This window comes from Cyanistes caeruleus, chromosome 1 (assembly GCF_971803275.1).
Source record: "Cyanistes caeruleus chromosome 1, bCyaCae1.hap1.1, whole genome shotgun sequence".
Lineage (NCBI taxonomy): Eukaryota > Metazoa > Chordata > Aves > Passeriformes > Paridae > Cyanistes > Cyanistes caeruleus.
In genome coordinates, this window is record NC_141701.1 from 18,813,676 (window position 1) to 18,834,989 (window position 21,314).

Sequence of the window (21,314 nt, forward strand, 5' to 3'; positions counted from 1 at the left end):
CATTTTATTTATATGTAAAAACATCTAATTTCTCATTTCTGATGTGTAATAAATGCAGCTACCCTTTTTGCAGGGGTTTTCAGAGGCATCCATTGCACGTATGCACCACATTCCTCATGTACAGTGAGGCAGTTTCAGAAAGCTCCAGGGTAGCAAGTCAAGCACAGTACAGCTACACACAGCACAGATATGCTATGTTCCTATCTGGAAACAAAAGACATTGGATGTGAGGAAATGTGTGTGTTGGTAACCTGTCATGAGCAGTACCATGACTGGAGAACCCTGTGTATCATTAGGAAGAGAAATTCATCAGAGAAATTGAACTTCTTGTTCAGATGCTCCAGGATCAGTCTCCATATTCTGGACCTGAATATGGAAAAGGACAATCACTCAGTTTATGGGGCCCATTCACAAGGACTATTTGCAATCAAGAGATAGTTTGGGGGAAAAAACCAAAATTGTTTAGAAAAACAAGAAGCAAAGCATGACTAAAAATATATTATCTTTTGAGAAAGAGTTATACAGGGAAAATACTTCTGAAAATAATATTATAGAAATGCAATAGATCAATTAACTCTCCCTTGAACCATCTTAGTATCTGTAAAATATATAAAAATATAAAAACCACCAATAAACTAAATGAAGGCATTAGACTGAGAGTAGAAAATGGTGAAATCCATTGTAGACACTACTTCTCAATACACACTTCTCTTTGGCTGTTAAATCTCATTTAAATACTTATTGAAGTATTGTAAAATAAATTTTACCAACCCTTTAAAACACTCTCCAGGTTTTCAGCCCAGAGTGGTTACCTGGCAATTCAAGCAAACTTTTTGTTTTCCGAAACTGTAGGACATCCACTTTAGTTTTGACCATGATGGTTATTGTTTCTTCAAACTGGGATAAACAAACAAACAAAAAATCAACAACTGTCTCAAGCAGAAAATATTTTACATTGTGTCAGTGCCCTATTTTTATAATCATGTTCTTAAAACTGAAAGGTGCACATAATGATCAAGCTTGTAATAAACATTTTGTGAGCTCAACTGAAGTGACTCATTAGAATATCTAACAGCTGTGGTCCCTAGGCACAGGTATACCTGTAGAAAGAATGAAAGCAGCCATTCTTATAAATCACCCTCTAAATCAGACTACCACTCTTTTTTGCAGTATTTAAATCAACTCAATCTGGTTATTAGTATTTAATTGTGCAAATTATCTTTCACAGTGAAATACTCTTACTGCTATAGAAGCAGGTCCAATGTGATTAACAGTATTAGGTTAAACAGCTGTTGCTTAGGGCTGAAATCAGCTAACCACAAAGAACATCAGTGATAAAACAAAACTGAGGACTAAATCTTCACTGGGTCTAATCCAACTGGTTATTTCAGTGGAAGGTATTGAAAACTATGTTCTGGGCCACCTATCTTTATGTTATGCTTTATGTTAAAGCTTTAAGGAGGACATCAAGCCAGAAAAATGCTTACATAAGTAAGTAACAATCTCATCATACTGTAGACCAGCCCTGGGTTTATGGCTTGCTGTGCAGATCAAGGACACTGTCAGCTAGAAGGGAATGATTCTGCCTACATAGACTAAAACAGACTGTAACAGAAAGCACCTCACTCTGGGGTACTCAATTTATTTAGAGGGTTGTTGTTCAGATTCTGTTCAACAATTTGCCAAGTCAAACCAAATATCAAGCAAAAATATCGAGCAAAAAAGCAAAGGAGAAAACCAGCTTTCTATGATTTTTGGCTAACAATTTCCTTCTTTTATTGACATGACAGTGATGAAAGAAGATTCCTTTACAAATTTTTCATCTGAATTAAACTAAAATGTTTTTATTGCTGAGTTTGTGAAAAATCTTTCTGGGGATTCAACCGAATAAAAAATCATATTCCTAACTGAATGAGTGACAGACCAGTGGATGTGGGATATGGTAGGATCTCTTCCATGAAAGACTCACATGTAAGCTATGACGTACAAATAGGATTTGATGTTTTCCTCTGGTGTGCTCTGCTCTTTTAGGGTTTCAGTTTGAAGCTGCTGTGGTATCTCCATGACAAATGTTCAACCTTGACACAGATAAAGGCAGGCCTGCTCCAGCTCATGCCAACAGACCTTGATACTTGGAAAACTCTTAAGACTCTGACTGAAAGGGGATGATAGTCAGATCCCTATCCCAATAGTCACAGGGTCAGCTGAGACTTGGGATCCCCCTGAAAAAAATTCTGCTTTTGACAAGAATGCCAGCTATGCACCCTTTATGACAAAAGAATGCTTAAACAGGTAAAAAATACTACAGCTACAACCTTTTCTCTTTTGCAGCTTGAGAACTACATTGTGGAAAACATGAAATCAGAGATGGTGCAGCTGCAGCAGAATGCTGTGCAGAACCACACTGCTACCATGCTCGAGATAGGGACCAGCCTCCTCACCCAGACAGCAGAGCAGACAAGAAAACTCACGGATGTTGAAACCCAGGTATGTTCCCAGCATAGTTTTTAAAAAGCTGTTAATTGCAGAGAACATTTCCCAAACTCTTTCCCTTCTAATGCATTACCACACAAAACATTTCAACACAGGGGTTCAGGAAACACTTTGATTCTTGTTAATAACAGCATTGATGATTGACACTTGTTATGTGTCTTTCTTCTGATTTCATTTGGTTTGTATATTTAGCTCTGTGTATGTAACAAAGGTAGGACTGCCCAGGAAGCTAGATCAGCATTTGACTGTCAATAAACAGCTACCTATTGTCAGTGGTACAAGTGTCAGGCTAAATGAGCAACAGGCTGAATCATAGCTTTTTATCTTCATTGTTGTTGCTGTTTATCAATCATTTCCCAATTTTTTAAGCTCTGTAGGACAACAAAAAAGGACAATTCAGACTTCTCTGTGAATGTCAACAATTTCAAACAAAAATAAGGCACTGAACTGCCAACGTCACGAAACAGAGAATGCAGGGGAATGCTGAAGTAGGAGCTTTATTTACGAAATAGCAGATGCAACACTGACTTAATTCCAAGTACTCTTGCACTTTTCTGGTTAAAACATGCTTTGTAAGAATGCATGTTTGAGGCATGTCTCTTGTTCTTTCCATTGAAATGAAGCTTATTTGGCAGTCACCTTGCCTTTTTTTGCTGATCTACTACTATTCTACAGTAAACAGAGTGCCAGAATATCAGCTGGTACATATCAGTGTAGCTTGATTGAGTTCATCTGCACCAGCTGAGCAGCTGAGGTTAAAAAAGGATTTAGAAACAATTTTTGACAATTCATCAAATCAGAATGAAATTATTATATTATGCTGCTAAAACAAAGTATCTAGGACAATATAAATATTAATGGTTTTAATTTATCCTTAAGGTGCTAAATCAAACATCCAGGCTTGAAATTCAGCTACTGGAAAATTCCCTGTCAACATACAAGCTGGAAAAACAGCTCCTACAACAGACACATGAAATCCTAAAAATTCATGAGAAAAACAGGTAAGACTGTTTCTTTGTCTGCCCATTACAAAGTGGGCCGTGTATACTTTGTTTCAAGCAACTGATGAAAGGAGCAAATATGGTAAGTGGACAGCACAGGTAATATTTATGAACTAACTAAAATACCTGGGGTGTGAACTTACACTGTATTATGTCCTGTATGATTAGTGTAAACTGATTTTTACCACTCTTCATGTTCACTGTAAGTTTATCTCTTTGTTTTACGACTGTCATATGACCACAGTTCCTGAACCTAAAAGCATAGGGATAACTTTTAAGAGCATTTTCAATGGAAAAATATTAACATTAAATTGTGATATTTTCAACTACCTTAAAGTGTATCAGAAACAGAAAATCTTCATTTGTTCATCTTTCTAATTTTAATGGATTCAAAGATAAGGCATATAGAAGGATCTCTCTCTCCTTTTGTACTCAGTTATCTATAGCATACCTGTAGCCATGCCCAATTTTAAGAAGTCAGTGGTAAACATTTGGGGTTTATGTTTAAACTGATGAAAAAACTATTTAGCAACAGACCTTTTTAAGCAGTAAATTGAGAGTTGGGAAGCAGTTGCAGTCCCTTTCTGTGACACAGGGACTCAGCAGCTGAAGTCACTGGACTTAGCAATTCAGTATGTCAGAGAGCATGTGTGGTAAGCTGACCTTGTCTGGGAGGCCAGACGCCCACCCAGACTCTCTCTCATTCCCCCTCATCATCAGAACAGGGAGAAAATATGATGAAAAACTCATGGTTGAGATAAAGACATGGAGATCACTCATCAGTTACTGTCAGGGGCAAAACAGCCTTATTTACTACCAATTAATAACAGTGTAGGATGGTGAGAAACAGAAACAAACCCAAAAAGACCTTTCACCTCTACCTCCCCTTCTTCCCAGGGTCAACTTCACTCCTGATTCTTCTATATGCCCCATGAGCTGTGCAAGGGGATGAGGAATTTGGGTTGTAGACAGTGTACAACACTTTGCCTCGCCTTCTTCCTCATGTTTTTCCTTTCTCCAGCGTGGTTCTTTCCCACAGGCTTGAGTCCTTCAGGGTAAGAATGTTCCACCTGGGCTCTCCACAGGTGTCAGCTTCCATCTGGACGTATCTGCTCCAGTATAGGGTCCTCCATGGGAAATATCTGCTCCTCCATGGTCTCTCCCACAGGCTGCAGGGCTATGATTGCTCCAGTGTCTCCTTCCTTCCCCTTCTCTGACCTTGTCTGCAGCATTGTTTCTCTCCCTTTTTCCGTCCCTCCTTGCACTGTACAGCTGGCTGGAACCAGCTGTGCCCAGCGTGGGGCAGCTCTGGCCTTTCCCCAGCAGCTGCAGCTGGGTGCTGGCACCCAGGGCAGGGGGAAAAGCTGCTCCCTTTCCTGAGTGCTCTTTGAAACAGCCCTTAGACTCCTGTCTCTGTAATGGGCAGGTGTGAGCAGGGAGGGCAGGGAGTGCCCTGACTCCCCTGCCTCACTCTCTGTTCCCTTCTAGAAAGAACAACAGTGAGGTCAGTCTGACTAGGACTAAGGTCTCCACCTCCTCTGTCTCCAATGGAAACTGAAGTGAGGCATAGAGCTTTTAAGATGAGGCAGACACTGAAGCAAGCTGTAGAGGACTGTTTTAATTGAGAGCAGTCAGTCTTCCAAAGAGAGCAGTGTGACCCTGTGCTGCTGACAGGAATCGTCAGCTGAGGCAGAAAAACCTTGCCCAGGGCTCTGCATAAGGCAGACTAGTACCATAGTGGGCAAGAGGCTAAAGGGACAAGAAGACAAAATCAGGTAATGGTGAGAAACAGAAAATACTGTTGCAAAGAAATGTGTTTGTTAAATGTGTCTAGTTGCAAAACTGGTTAAAATATATCATTATTGCTACTGATTATGAAAACCAACCTAAGGTGTTAAATATAAAAACTGTAACCAGTAATTCCAGAAAATGTTATTCTGAAATTGTGTTACATTGAAAACTCTTGAACTCCACAGATGTCCCTTAACCAAATAGAAATATGAATAAATTAGTATGGGATTAACTTGTCTTCAGCAATCTCAAAAATGGGTAATTCACCTAAACTGTTTGTGAGGGCTCTCCCTGTAATCTACAGACAAATTTGGTATGGGCAGGGGACAGACAGTTCATTCTACATATTTTACAAATTTATTTCAAAATGGACTTAATTTAAGCATTAGGTAAGTATATAAGTACTTGTACTTTTAGCTGCTGCAATATGGTTAGCAACAAAATTTTGTTGGCCACTTGAGACTGCATCTTGCGAACTTAATCATTTGGATTTATTTATTTACATTAGGAATGAATCAGAGTAAAAAGTCTTCATGTCAGTAAACAAATAAACCCTACTTGAACTGACCTTTGACTTGGCTGACATTATGATAAAATGTTTTTTTTAAAAAGGAGGAAGAAAAGGAGGGCTATTTTTAAAAGCACATTTTTTGCTGTTTGTCTCAGAGGTATAGGTATTTGTGGATAGATGGAAAAGCACGCAGGATTCTATCTTGTAGCAAAGCAAGGACCTGGCATGCATTGTGTGGGTTCTTTCAAAGTCTCCTCAGGACTGATAAAATTAGGGAGAAAGAGGTGTTATAATTGCACTAAAATATGGATCATCCACTCTTGTATCATCATCTATTCCTCACAAACAACTGTGTAGTCTTGGCCTTGCAGGTTCTAGTTAAATCAATGATTTTAACTTGTTTAATTTAAACAACATTTGCAGACTACTCATCAGGCCCTGTTTAGCAGGTATATGCAGTTAGGTCCTCATAATCCCTCTCTCTATCACTTTCACACCAGTAAACAGAGAAAATCCTTTTTTTCCACATTACCTACGTGGACTGTAAGCCTTTTTGGAAAGGATCTTTCTTTTGTGGTAGGTTTACAGCGCAGTGGGAACTAGTGTCTTTGCAAAAAGGATCAAGAGATAGTATACTGTGGGCTGATAAATTCTTTCTCTGTGCTAAAATTTCCTCTATATAAACTGAAAATTAAGATGTTATTCACATTTAGAGAAATGAATTTTGGATGAAATAAATGCAAAATCTTATGGTAACAATAATGGTTCATTGATGTAGTATAGTAACTTGCATATTATCCTTAAATAAAACTAACACTGGGTATCAACAAGGGAGCAGTGCATGTTCTTTAGACTAGAAATATGTCTATTCTTGGCCTTTCTCTTTACTGCTTGTCTTTTCTGGGAAGAGGGGCCAATTTTTTTCTTTTTATTCCACAGAAATGGAAGATATTCCATGGTGTAAGTAGAGCACATTTGCCTTAGAATCATGTGTCTATTGAGTGTTCTCATGCCATAAATAATTTGGTTTTGTGGGTTCCCACCCACTATAATGTAAATGGTGGTTTCTTCCATTGCCATTTTTTTCCCACAAGAGCTTTCTAAATGCTATTTTGATTTATTCTTGAAAGATTTCCCTTCTTAAGTGCCTTTTGAACGTTTTGGTTTGGTTTGTTTTTTTTTTCCCCTGGAGTATACCAGCTGCATTTAATTTATAGTGTGCCATTTGTTTCAATATGCAAGTGTAAAAAACCTTTCTATTTGCTAAAAGGAAACAAATGAAGGAAAATAAAATGGAATTCTGGATCTTCCATCAATAAATAGTGGAAGTGAAATTTAAACCTAAAATCTTTCCTGACTTTGCATAAAATAATACTGGATTAGCATGTTCAGCGCAAGAATTGTTGTATGTTATGAAAAGTAAGGACTCAAAAATGGTTCTTGAATGTCTGTCTGATTGTGTGAAAGATGAGGAAACACAACATGTCTGACAAGTTTTATTTGAAGGTTGTACGTATACTAAAAAGATAAATCCCAATTTTACACTTCACTTATGTGATTTCAATGGAATTATCTTGTCACTGGTATAAAAAGTAGGCTTTTTATAAAAAGTGCTAAGTGACTTGCTACTTTACTGGCCCTAAGAAATATGGGGACACACATTTTATATTTCCTTGGATTGATCAGACAGCATCAGACTCCCAAGGAAGTATGAGTGGTCAGCCCCTAACAACATAGGGAAAATTTCACTCACCTAAAAGGAAGTACAAAGAAGCTGTCTCAGACTTTCTTTGCTAAAATAATGTTCTTGCACTCAAAAGTAAGCATTGAAATCCTCTACCCATTTGTCTTCATATATATATATATATATATATATATATATATATAAAATAAAAAAAAGGTACATATACATGGCCAAATAACTTTTTTTTATTGTGACATTACTTGTCTTTATTGAATAGCTCAAGAAGTATATGTTTTATCTCTGTATTTAATAAATCATAATTTTTTAAAATATTATTTTAGTGCAAAAGATATCCATCTCCAAGGTCTGGTCTATATCCTGTTCTCATGTGTCTAAACTGAGGATTCTGAAAACAAAGATTAAAAAAAAAATCTCTTCAACTTCTGTGGTCTGGAATGGATTTGTGATTAAACTACCTTTTAAGGCAGATTGTCTAAACCAGGCTTTCCTTCCCCCTTCTACAGCTACCAGAGTGTTTCCTACAAGTTCTGCTTCTTCACCTTTCAAAATGATAACTGTTTTCACTAGAAGTCGTTCTTTGACTTCTGTGTGGGTACCCTCTCCAGCACTTGTAGAGGATTTTCCTGAATCAGCTGGACATAGCACAGTTGAGATGAGGCATTACACAGGGTCTATTCCATGGACTTGTATCCTGACAAACATCAAGGCATCATTTTTACCATTGGAAATAGATTCCTAGCCCCACCAAAACCACTTAGACAATGGAGACCTAGCTAACCTTTAGAAAAAATTAAAATTGTCTGGGTTTGGGATCCCCTTGTGTGGGACTGTGTTTGGTTTTAAATTAATATTCTCCTAGATGACTCCAAAGTGTCATTGCCCATGGGTATCATACGTATTTATTAATGTTAACAATACTTGTTTACTCACAACTTTATTCTGTTCCTCAAATTCCTGATTTATTTTCCCAGACTGAAGAATCTAATTGCAAAAAACACATACATATGCGTTTATGTGTGTATCTTTATAAATAAACATATGTATATTTATATGATTCTTCTGGAAAATGGTGACTTATTTTTATTGTGTTGTAGTTCCCATGAATGTTTCAGATGTCTAGATTAGTAGTATTTTCAAAAATTTAGAAATTTCAAACATATAGGAATTGTATAAGAATTTAAAATGTATAGGAAATTAATACAGGAAACTTACTGCAAAAGGAGCCATAACATTTTACTGGAAAGTTTTATAAAAGAGTGTTTCAGTCAGCCTTTTGAGGATGTTGTACTGATTTGTATAGATAGCCTTCTTTCTGTTTTTGTTAATATTTTGTGCTGGCAATAGCCATTAATGAAAATTATTAAAAATATTTTAACTATGTCTTCACAATGCTTCTTTAAAAATTTGAGAAAATATCTTTACCAAGCACTCAGCAAAGTTATTTCTTAATGGTATTTGTCTGTTAGAGGTTGTCTGATGTTACAAAAAAGAGGCAACAGAGTGGTCTTGTCACAGTTAAAGAAACCCTAAATATCTTTGTAATCACTTTCAATCTTTTTCAAAGTTTTTTTTTTTAACTTCCTAGCACTTATTTTTATTTTTTAATTTAAATTATCTATTAAAAATATTAATATACTAATAAAAATAATTCTGGCAATATTGGAGTCAAAAGCCATAAGAACAGCTTTTCTCACGCTATTGAAGAATTTCTTCCTTTTGGAACAGACCTGCTCAGAGATCCCCAATCTGTGTGAAGACTTTGCTTTTGTACATTTGGAGATCTGACCAAAGTTCTCTCATTGTTTCATAGTAAAACAAAAATGAATGTTTTGGACCTCTCCCAGGAATGCAGGGAGTTGTTGTCCTGTCCTCAGGACTTTTATCTGACAGATTTATGGATATAGAAAGCTAATTGCATAAATATATATATGCATTCCTGAAAATAGCATAGTTTTTCAGTTTATAATTACAGAACTTTTAATCTACGTAGAAAACTAAAGGAAGCAAGTGCTATGACACTTCCATCTTTCCACCACATGTTGACACACCACTCAGAAATATTAGGATGTATTATTATTAAAGCCATAAAACATCTTCTTCCTGTCTGTCTCTGTAGATGCCAAATTGTGGAGCTCTAAACATTGTCAGCTTCTCTTTTCTTGCTCGACATGGCCAATGTTGCCACAAATAAGATTGTCATCCCCTGGATTCATTTACTATGGCCTGAGGAAGGCCATGGTGGGAAACAAATAATGCAATGCATAAATTGTGGCTGTCAAAGGCTTTTTCTTTGACATGAAAATCATTCAGATGTGTAAATTATTCAGTTGTGGACATGCAAGTAGGATACTGTGGAATTAAGGAAAAACATTGTACTGTACTATATGGATAAAGATGAAGGGAACTTTTTTGTCTTTACTTATTATATAACTATAAAGCTATATTTTATCTTCCCGAATGGCATCTTCTCTTGCATTGAAAATACATGACATTTTGGGAGACTGTAAGATGTCAGACTGGGATGTGGTCCCACCTAGCACCCATTCTATTATAGACTGTGACCAGGCCACCTTTTTCCTATCCCACGTGCATTGGTGTAACTAGTCTATCAGAAAAGTTAAATCTAGAGTCCAAACCAGGATTTTAATAATTTCTGTGAAAAATTATCAGTGAATAGAATTATTCTGTGGAGAGAATTGATAAATTTCAAAAAGAAGTGTGTTTCTTTGACAATATTTTTTGACTAGAACCAAATCTATCTGAAGATTTTTCAGCTTTTGCCAAACTGAACTACATCTGCCTTACTGCATAAGAAAGTTCAAAGGCTACATATTCTCAAAAAATCCATGTGAATCTATACCATGATATTTAATGTTAGTGTTCAAGTGATGAAAAATCAGCTACAGGTCTGATAAGGTCCTAAAACAATTTATATTCTTTGTCTTCAAAATCCATATTTTTGTCAGGGTGTAACCTTCTACCATCTTATTTCAGTCCACTAAATGTTTTTATTTTGTTTCTAATTATTGAGTCTTTAAAAATGAGATATATTCTCCTTCGTGTTTGGGACCCTATGAAATTGTTTTTTCCCTCACATCTTTTTTTTTGCTCCCTTTACCAAGATGCTTCCAGTTTTCACTGAAAACATAATAATATTACAAAGTATGTTTTTTTCATATTTTCTTTGTCAATTCCACATTTATAATATTTCAGGAAAAAAAATGCACTTTAAAAAAATATAAATTTGTTCTCATCGTAGCTTGCAAAGCAAATTTTGGTGCCTGAATTTAATCTTTGCATTGTTATCATCTCTAACAGCTCATATTAAGGCTCCATGATGTAGAGTAGAAGCAACTCCATATGGATTTTATTACATTCCTCTGTCAGCTTAAGTGGCCTAAAATTCTAAAATTATGCAGGCATTTTGCCACTGATCTATTATCCAGAAGTAAAAACAAAGGTAGAGGGAGAGTGCAAATAAATAAAACCTAAGACTGACTTGAGCAGGAAGCAGTTTGTTGGCAAGTTTTTAACCAGCACTTGGTTTGTGGGCATGAGAAACACAACTTTTGGTGTATAGAGCAGAAACCCCAATGAGAAAGTAGCCGTGAGATTGAATTAATTTCTTTATCTAATATTAATACATTATTTCTGTTAAATTCCCACCACAGCATCAAAGCACTGTCCTGGAAAAGCTTCTTGTTCATGGCTGACAGATATTAGCTGTCCTTTAAGTCTACAGCACCACTATTTTTCTAGATGTAACCTGATATGCCTTTGATCTCGCTAAATTGAACACTTCCAGCACAGGACAGAAAAGGGTACTAGAAAAAGAATATTAATCCAGAGAAAAAGGGCTTCTATACATGTGCAAAATTCTTTATAAAATTTGATGTTAAGCAGGCACGTAGCATGATGCCCAGCAGTTTTCTGCCTGAGGAGCCTTTTGTGGAAAAAATCAAACACAGCTGGGGCATGTTAGCGGGATATGTGTGTAGACTCAAGGGGAACAAGGGAATCCTACATTAAAATGCAAGTTTCTGATTTACCTTTTGGGAAAACAGTACTGTTCTTAATGTGAAAGCAGGTACTGCTCATCTGATGTGAAATTCTTTTCCCAGCTTCACAGACCAAATTCAAAAGTACATTTAGTGAGGGTTCCATGCACCTTGATGGTCCTCCATAGTTTATAATGATTATCTTCCACTCAGTGACAAGACCTTTCACAAGCTCTTTTGCAGTTTGCTCTCATTTTTGTCTCATCATATTACCAACCATGTCTTCTTCAATGCCTTGCTCTTCTCCCTCCTCTGCCTGTCTCAAGTTTTTCTGCCTGGGCTTTTACATTCAAATGTTTTACTGGCCCTAAGCTTGTGCATAGGGATATTTGTAGATCAGAGTAATACCTACATATGAAATTCCATGCCCTTTAAACACTATAACATGCAAACATCACAGAATGCAGTCTTAGAGATCAGTTATGGTTGACTACTTGACAGAGGAACTCAGTGTTTGAATTTTTGAATTAGATGTGACATATTTTAGCATTATTGATTTAGGTAGTGAATTATACACTGAAAATAATGTTCTGGTTTCTGTATTATTAACTGTGTTGACATGAAATAATATCTACTAATTGTTTTATTTCATTTTAGTTTACTTGAGCATAGAATTCTTGAAATGGAAGAAAGGCACAAGGAGGAGCTGGCCACTTTGAAGGAGGAAAAAGAGAATCTGCAAAGCTTAGTCACACGACAAAGCTACATAATCCAGGAACTAGAGAAGCAGTTAAACAAGGCAACAAGCAATAACAGTGTCCTGCAGAAACAGCAGCTTGAATTGATGGACACAGTTCACTCCCTGATCACCCTCTGCTCCAAAGAAGGAGGTAAGAAAGTGGCATTATAAAACATTCAAAGTACAAGAAAGTTTCTTGTGAATTAATTCCTGAATTTTTGGAAAACCAAAACTTAGTGGTCTTATTCCAAGAAAGAAAAAGACATTATAATTCAAGAGGAAAGAGCTGATGAGAACCTACAAATCAAGTAAAGTTCAGACAGTGCTGTGGCTGACCCTTGTACCAACTGCCATGTTTGATTCTTTGAATTTAATATCACTGAGTTTTTATATCTTGACCACAGCCTATATAAGCCAAAATTACATTGCCTTTGCACTAGAAATACTGATTTGTTCCTCTGAGTATCTGTCTCCTTCTGCTGGAATTAAGCCAACCAACCATGGATCCTAACTTTACAGATGTCTGTACATCGTCTACTCTTGACTTCCCCTTCAGTCAATGGAGAGAACAGGCTACTAACCAAAGAAAAGTAATTCAGAGTTTTTACATGTGTATGGGTTATAATATTGATGATTTTGGATATAGGCTCTTATGGTGATATATGTAGACATCCAAAAAATTAGTCTCTTCTCTTAAATTAGATTTTATTTATAATTAGGAATAAATTTTAATTTCTTCTCTTTTGCTGTATTTTTTTGTTTCTGGGTACCACCCCCCCCCCAAAAAAAAAGGGAATTAACATGCTTTGAAATGAGGGCTCAATAAAGACACTATAGGACAATTTTCTGGTATGTTTTTCTTAATAAACAGTTTTCTTACAGAAACAGAAATTCAGATATTTTGAAATTTTAATTTTTATTTTAAATTTTAATTTTCAAATGCTAAAGACACTGCAGAATGTTCTTAAGAAAGAAATTTCTTTCACCAGAATTCATTGAGGGAGATGGGTGGAGACCACTGTGAAATATGGAAGTTATACTTGAAGGAATACATTAGTAACTATGAAAAACAAGGCAAAGTCATACAGAATTGGCAACATAAAAATCCTTCTGAGAAAGGTACAGGATAAACACAGAGAAAAACTATAGATGCATGAGTTGTGATAGCAATTGTGGAATTATGAATTAAAATGGTTCTCTGAGAGGTATCAGAAGTCTGAAGAGTCCAGCATAATAGATTATTGTCATTCTAGAACTCTAAATGCCAAAAACTAAAAAATAAAAAGCAAAATACCAAAATGAAACCAGCAAACAACTACCCCATCCCCCCAGCTGAAAGCTTTTCACCTGCATCATTATTCAGTGCTCTGTCTAAGAGGCAGAAGACATCCTAGATCAATCAAACTATTCAGCTCAAGACAATGTGGGTTTTCTCTCTGCTATATATTCCCAGGCAACTTGTGTGGTTTAAATATACACTGCTCCAGTCATGAGGATTACATCTCTTACTTTGGAAGTGTTGCCTGCTTGGATGAGTGTTAGACTACTTTTTTTTTAAAAAAAAAAAGCTTTTCCCCCCTCTCATGTTCATTCTAAATGTTCCCTTCTGCTCATTCTGTTATATAGTTCCCTAGAATTTTGAATTAAATAACATGTTTCATAGTAGGTTGTTCTCATATCAGTAGAGAAACATTGGGATGCAATGCAAATCCTTTATTATGTTTTATGGCCTTTTGGCAAAGAAACCTGGCAAGGCTGTGTCCAGAGTGTTCTAGTAAAGCTCAGGAGTATTTTAAAATCAATATCAAAATGAAAGATATATTATTCTCATACAGAGATATATAGCAAGTTCTTTTAAGCTTAAAAAGATTTTTCTAACAGTCTTGAATATGATTCAAAGAGAAAAAAAAACCAAAAACAAGCAAACCAACATCTTCCCTTAACTTAGTTTCCTCAGCTGCTTATAAAAACTTTGAATGAGGAATATAGAAGTGGGTGTTTCAAATTGGTCTCCTGGGTACAAATTCAGGTGCCTGAAAACCTGAGTTTTCAACAGTCCTTTTAATTTCTGAGGAACTGTGGAAGTAAATGATGCTTAGCACATTTTAATGCCTAAATATAACTTTAATAGCCTTTCTAAGCCCTTGATTTTAGACTCAATTACCTTTTGTGCATTATCATGTTCAGTATTTTCCTTAGATACATTAGTTGTTGTAGGAGGATAACTTAACAAGAAATGTTAAAGTGAAGAAATGTTTCTTATTGTCTAACTGATTAAGTCTAACTGACGAATATTTTTGGTAGGTACATTCACACCTGAAGAAGTAGCCAAATAGTCTAAGTTAAAACAATATTTTCCTGGAGCACAAGACCATTCTAAAGAAGGCTAAGTACTAAAGGTTGTGCCAAAAATTAATGCCAACATCAATCTGTGAAAATATATGTTGAAGGTGGAAATGTATGCATGTTGGAAAGTACCACTGGAGATATTATAAATTCACACCAAAACATGAAGTTTGGGTAGTCTCACACAAATATTGATGTGTGCACTAATGATCAGAACAAAAAATGCAGTGTGAGAACTCTGTTTCCTGGGAAATGGAGAATAGCAAAAAGTGATACATAAATCAGTGGCACCTCTTCTGTCTTCCACTTTGGTAAATCTCAGTCATCTAATTTCATGAGGGATGTAGCAGAAATGGAAATGGTCCAGAAAAGAATAGGACAATGGAAAATGTAGAGTCCTGGAACAATTTTCATATGAGGAGGGAGAGCTGGAACATACAAAACCATTAGGTGGGAAAGAAGATATGTGGAATGCTGTTATGGAAATACACAAAATTATTAATGATAAGGAGAAAAGGAACAGCCAGTAAACATTAACAAGTATTTTCCATTGATAAAAAAGAGGACTTGAATAATTCAGGTAAAGGTTACTAAATATAATTGAGACCGATAAATATTTTTTAATTATTAGAAATCTGTAAATATAGAAGAGGATGGGTCCTCTTAAGAACTTTGGGTCTTTAATAGGGAAACTCATCTTTGACAGAAAGCACAACCTAAGTGAGGCATCAAGTCTAGAAAGCCAGATTGTCAAAGATGAGTAACTTTATCAGCATGAGCAACAGAGTTGAGAGGAATTGCAAAGTTTGTCTAAATCCTGTGGTATTTTGAGAATGAACTTTGTCAGATTTTCCTAAATTAAAAATTTGGTTTTTTAATTTTTAATTTCACAAAAATGTAAGTCACTATATTTTATCTTACATTTATGCTGTGATATTTTAAAAATTTTCTCTCCATCCATCCATCCATCCATCCATCCATCCATCCATCCGTCCGTCCGTCCGTCCATCCATCCATCCATCCATCCACCCATTTGCAAATTCTCTTCCAGGATAAGTCACAGATAGGAAAATTACTGTCTTTTTCTCATAAGTCATAGTAATGAGGATTTTCACATTTGTGAAAGTGAAAAATATAATATAGCTAAACCAATTAATTTGAAACCAACCTGGTGATAATCATTGTTTTTTGATTACAGAACATGAAATACATTTACTCTGGTAATGACATAATCATATCAGAAGACTTCTTTTTAGATTAAATAAATGGGACACTATCTGAAGTTTTCTTGCTAGGAGCCTATGAATAATATAGCTGGATAATATAGAGATACAGGGCTGAACAGAAATGGTTTTTGTTCAGTTAAACAGTCTAAGGAGCTAACAAAGTCCCTAAAACTGGATGAAAACCCTAAGAAATCTGCTTTGGTGCTTCCACTGTGCCTAGGCATGTATTAGGAAAATTTCTAAAGAATATTAAGAAAAATGAGAGAAAGAAAAAAATAAACCAAACCATCCAAAAGAAAAAAAACCAACAAAAAACCAACCCTCAAAAAAACAACTGAAAAGGTAAAAGCAACACAAATGAAAAAAAATTAAAATATAAGTGGACCTAAATAGGAAACCAGATCTCATTTTCAGTGTCAGTTTTGGTACAGACCAGTTTTGGGATGAGGGCCACCTGTAAAACTTGGAATTGTTTGTGAGTTCAGTTTCCAAAATACCACCCACCTCTCTCCCAGTGTGAGCAACTCTAGAGTTTCAGTTGCATGTAATCCTTCAAATAGTCACTCTAATAGGTCACAAAGCCTACAGAGAGTCAAATAAATGTGGGGTACCATGGGGACTCACATGTCTGTTTTGGCCTGTGTCTTTGCCTGAATACACTTGTCACATTTTCTGTATTTATTTGTATATTTTGAGCAGGTGCAAAAACCTTGGCAACATCTGCCAGTAAGTTTCTACAGAAGAATTTCTAAAATAGAAGCACCTTCAGACACTAGCCTTGTAAAGGAAATGGCTATTCATTATGGTGACTATTAAAATAACTATTTAAAGATGGAATAATCCTCAAATTAAAATCCTCAAATCTTTCCCCAACAAAAGATAAAGAAAGAAAAACATAAAAGTGAAACCTGATTAATAACAGAGATATTGCATGATTATCTTCAAGTCTGTAAAAACGCTTCACCTGTAACAGATAACAGAGATCAAATTACAGATGAATAGAGATGAAATTATTCTTAGAAAAGTTAATAAAGGTTTTGTGCCTATTGTTTTCTTTAAAGTGTCACTTCTCTTGCTACTTAGAGTATTATTTGTCTTAGAGTGTCATTTATAAAACACATTGCTGTAATTGGCAAACAACACTAAATAGTACTGTAACAGTACTGTAACACAGTAAATAGTATCATGAAGTATTTTCTAAGCTGCCATGTCAGAAAAGTTATTTATGGAGAAGACCTGTAGTATGTAGTGCTAAGATAGACAGTCACATGAATATTACTCAAAAAACTCCTCCACCCCAGAATGCGGCATATAGTACCAATTATGTTAAGCAATAGATAATACAATCAAAGATGTGTAGGCAAGTTCAAATTGGTCCACTGGGAAATAATGTTTCATGCCAAATGTCACAAAAAGTGCCAAATCAAAAATACATTGTCTTTTATTACAGTATTAAAAAAATTATTGAATTTCTATTGTGTTAAAATAATTTGCATAACTTGTGATAACTTCCTAGTAGCGCTACCCACAGGATAAAGGAATATAAAATTCAGTGAGAAAAAATTATTTTTTTGCCTATTATTTTTTTCTTTGGCTGTTTTCCAGACTGCATAATAATATACCTTGCTAAAATGTTTGGCTTAAACTTACTTACCTTAGAAAACTAATGGAACAGAAGAGAAAGTTCTGTCATGAATGTCTGGTTTTGTGACCTCTTAGTAAAAGAGAAATGAAGAATTATCATCCTCTTGAATGCTGACAAGATGCTAAGCTTAATTTTCAAAATAATACATGTATATGCTAGGAATTTTTCCTCCCCAGAAGTGCCTATTGATATCATAAAGTAAATAACAAGGTTAGTGGGTCTGGCATTTCAGGAAAGGTACAACTCTTGTAGTTTATGGGTAGAAAAAGTAAATACACCCAAAAGTTTATTTGAATGGAATTCATACTTTTTAAAGGCATAGCAATTAATTCATTTTTTTAAAACAAATTAAACAGTAATCAGTCTAGTCCACTTCTTAGTCCAAAGTTGATACGATGAAAAAATTTATTCTGAAGTGGAAAGGGTGAAAATAGACTGAGAATGTCAAAGAAATGGCCTGAAGGTTACAGGCTCAGGGGAATCTCCATTGACAGAAGCGGAATTGCCTCAGCAGTGATGCTGGCCTTCTTCATTAGACAGACTTCAAAGAAACCTTTTATAACACAGGCTATAATTTAAAAAAACCCAACCACCCAAAATTAAAAACAAAAAACAAAAACCAAAAAAAACAACCAAAACTACAAAAAGCCAAAACCAAACCAAAATACTGGTGGGAACACAGGACAGAAAAAGAGAACAGTTATTTTAAATATTAGCATTTTTACAGTGCTAGACAACACAGACTTTCTATATTACATTGATTCAGCCATACATTGGAATACAATAATGAGGATATTTAAATCCACTAGCGTTTTAGCAGTGTAGTAAAGCAAGGTTTTATGATACAGGTCTTGATCATTTTTCTTCTGTTTATGGGAAGAATAGTATCAGTACTCATCTGAGATGTATTTTGAGGTGACAGCTTGTTTTTTCTGATACCATTTCCCTATAAAAAATTGCATTCCTTAAGCCCATGCCTTCTCTTGGTACCTCATCATTGACATTTTTTTCTACATGCTGAGAAATAATTGGTGAGGCAGAAACTTAGAATGTGTCACATCAATCACATCATTATTTTTCTTTTGAAACATAGTAGAATCTTTGTGCTGGGTGCAAGATTCTGACCAGCTTAGGCTGAAAGCTGCAGGCTTGAGGTGGATCAGGATTGTGCTTGAAACGTCATTTAAGAAATGAGTTCATGAATGAAGTGACAGACATTTTTTTCTTATACCAGAAATTGAATTTTAATTATGAATGTGTTCTAATATATTGCAGTGTAATAGCAAAGGATGATGCTTTCAATATACTAATTAATTTTTAAAATTTTTATTGGTCAAGAATAAATTAAAAATCTTGACAAGATGGCATACTCCAAAGCTTTAAACAAAATCCAGTTTAATGCACTGAAATCATCTGGTATTCCACACTTTTTTACTTCCCCAAAGTTGTCAAAGCAGATAACTTCAGCTAAGGTTGACATTATGTGTTCAAGGTTATTGAAATAATCAGTTTTCTCAGTTTCTCTCTACTTTCTCCATCTTTAGAAGTTTTATGAGCATGAGGTTTTAATTTTTATTAAGATATCTTAAAGCATAATAGAAATACTTTTAACTTAAAAAGAGATCAGAAAATCTTCAATGGCAATTCACAAAGGTCACTATTAGAAAGATACATTCCGTTATAAGATCTGCTCTTATTTGTATTTTGAAAGCTGGAGAAAAACTGAATCTTTCTTTTGCCCCCAGTGTTAGGGAAGAGGAGTCCCCTTACTCTTACTGTGGCTGGATCCCATTGAGCAAATGAACTGGAAATGCTGCAGGGCTGCAGTCGGAGGCTGGCCTGACTTTGTGTAGGTGTTCAGTTAAACATACCCATCAGCACCCGCTTCTGTGTTTCTTGGTTTTCCGGTTCAGGTGCCATACAACTCCTGTTTTTGTTAAAGACTCTCTTTATTGATATGCAATTTTCAGAGATGCTCAGAAAACTCTGTTTGAGAATTTTTGGGGTCAGTCTTATCAGACTCACTTAACATTTTCAGAGTTTGGGTTGGACTTCTTTTAGGTCCACAAAGTCACTTCTGTCCGAGTGAGTTATTTCATGGTAAGATGACTTACATCTACAATTACCCTTTTTCTCCATATTATCTATTAAAATGTAAGTGCTGATATTTATATAATCACTTCCTGTGTTGTTTTTTTCTAAAACTAAAATAATATCAATTCCAAATCATCATATTTTAAAAATAAAAATATTTTCATACCCTGCCTGGGCAAGAATACCTTAATTTCAAAGTTATGCTTTATAATAGAGTACAACAAATTGTATTAAGTAGTAGCAACTTAGGCTGTTCTTTAATAGACATTCAGTTCTGAAATAAGTAGATTTGAATGTATAGCATTTGAAATTTATGCTAGTGTAAAAATATTTAAATTCTTGAAAACAGAATTAGGGATTCAGATATTTTATATCTATTAACTTGTTGATGATCACAGCAGGAGATCAACATTTATTTGTACTGAAAACATAATACTGGAAGTGAATATAAATTCTTGATTGTTGATATTAAAATCAATTACCCATCCTCATGCCTATAGTATAGGTCAGTGCCAAATCCCTCTTCACTCAGTTTTGTGAAACTGGCGTTATTCACTCACACCAAAGATATTACAGAGAATATCAGCATATATAAAGCAACTAACAGCACTCTCAGTGTCACCCAAATGGCTTGTTAGTAAAAGATTTCTTTGTATGTATACCATTGTTCAGATGGAAACATCAAATGCACATTAGGGTGTCTGTGTGGAAAAATATAAATCAATTAAAGAAATATGGACACTAGAAGTATTAAACAATGCCAGTAACTTAATCTCCTTGTACAGTTAGTGAAAGACTAGTTCTTTTCTCAGTGAATAGCTAGTTACTCACAAAATTGCTGTCTCAAGCAGAAACTCTTAAGGAACTATATTGCAGCTGGATAATTAAGTGTCTTTATCTTTTTGTAAATGGGCCATAAGGCATTCTATTGCAGCTCACTAATGAGGACCATTTTATGGTATTCTTAAGTGATTTCTTTCAAATGCACAGTGATTTGAAGTATTATTGTGTTTGCCAGTCACTAAGGCTGGATTTATTGGGAAACAAACTTGATAACTGTAGATAATTTATTAGGTATTGAATAATTATGCCCTGGAGAGGGTGAAAGCTCTCTACGTTAATGTCATTTTCCAAGACCAAGTTAATTCCTGCAGCCCTACAGGAGGGAAATTCTTCTTTAAATGATTTATTTAATAAGTAGTTGGATAGCTTGAGTGCTCTCACTATGCAATTGTTTGCCTTTCTTACTGCAGACTCTTAGAGGCTGTGTGGGAGAGCAAAGTAACATTGAAGTAGCTGCTAAAACATTTCTATAAATGTTAACCTGAGACATCTAATTGACTATACCTTTTCTCTTTCCTCCCCGTGTTAAAAGTATAGATCTCAAATTCTTCCATGTAATGAACCTTAGTGCTCCTAACAAATCTGGTACTGGACTAATGGCTAGGCTGGTCGAATCATTGTAGCTCTGCTAATTGCATTTCAGCATGGCCTGGTAGTTACTCTGGGTTGTATTTAAGCGAGGTTCACACACCTCTTTGGGCCTCCCACATGCAGTGAGGGCGATGCACATAGCTGTTAAGGGCTAGAGGTTTAGAGCAAAGGGGCCGTTTTTGCTTTTGTCATTTTTCCTTGGAAACAAAATGCTTCCACTTCTCCATCCTGTCCAGAGACTGTAGGGTCATGGAGTGAATCAAAATCATTGAGCTGCTTCAGCAGAATAAACAACTGGTATAACCAACAAAGAAACAAAACAACCAAGCAA

The 21,314-nt window shown here is 35.4% G+C and overlaps 1 protein-coding gene across 5 annotated transcripts in view; it reads left to right on the forward strand.

The window, feature by feature from the left end:
• ANGPT1 (angiopoietin 1) overlaps positions 1 to 21,314 on the forward strand; it is a 162,668-nt gene that overhangs the window by 76,646 nt on the left and 64,708 nt on the right. For all 5 annotated transcript variants that reach the window (XM_086880392.1, XM_086880407.1, XM_086880398.1 and 2 more), the window contains 3 exons: positions 2,332 to 2,487; positions 3,373 to 3,494; positions 12,157 to 12,389. In XM_086880392.1, the coding sequence (XP_086736518.1) occupies positions 2,332 to 2,487; positions 3,373 to 3,494; positions 12,157 to 12,389 (511 nt within the window). The remainder of the gene's footprint in view (positions 1 to 2,331; positions 2,488 to 3,372; positions 3,495 to 12,156; positions 12,390 to 21,314) is intronic.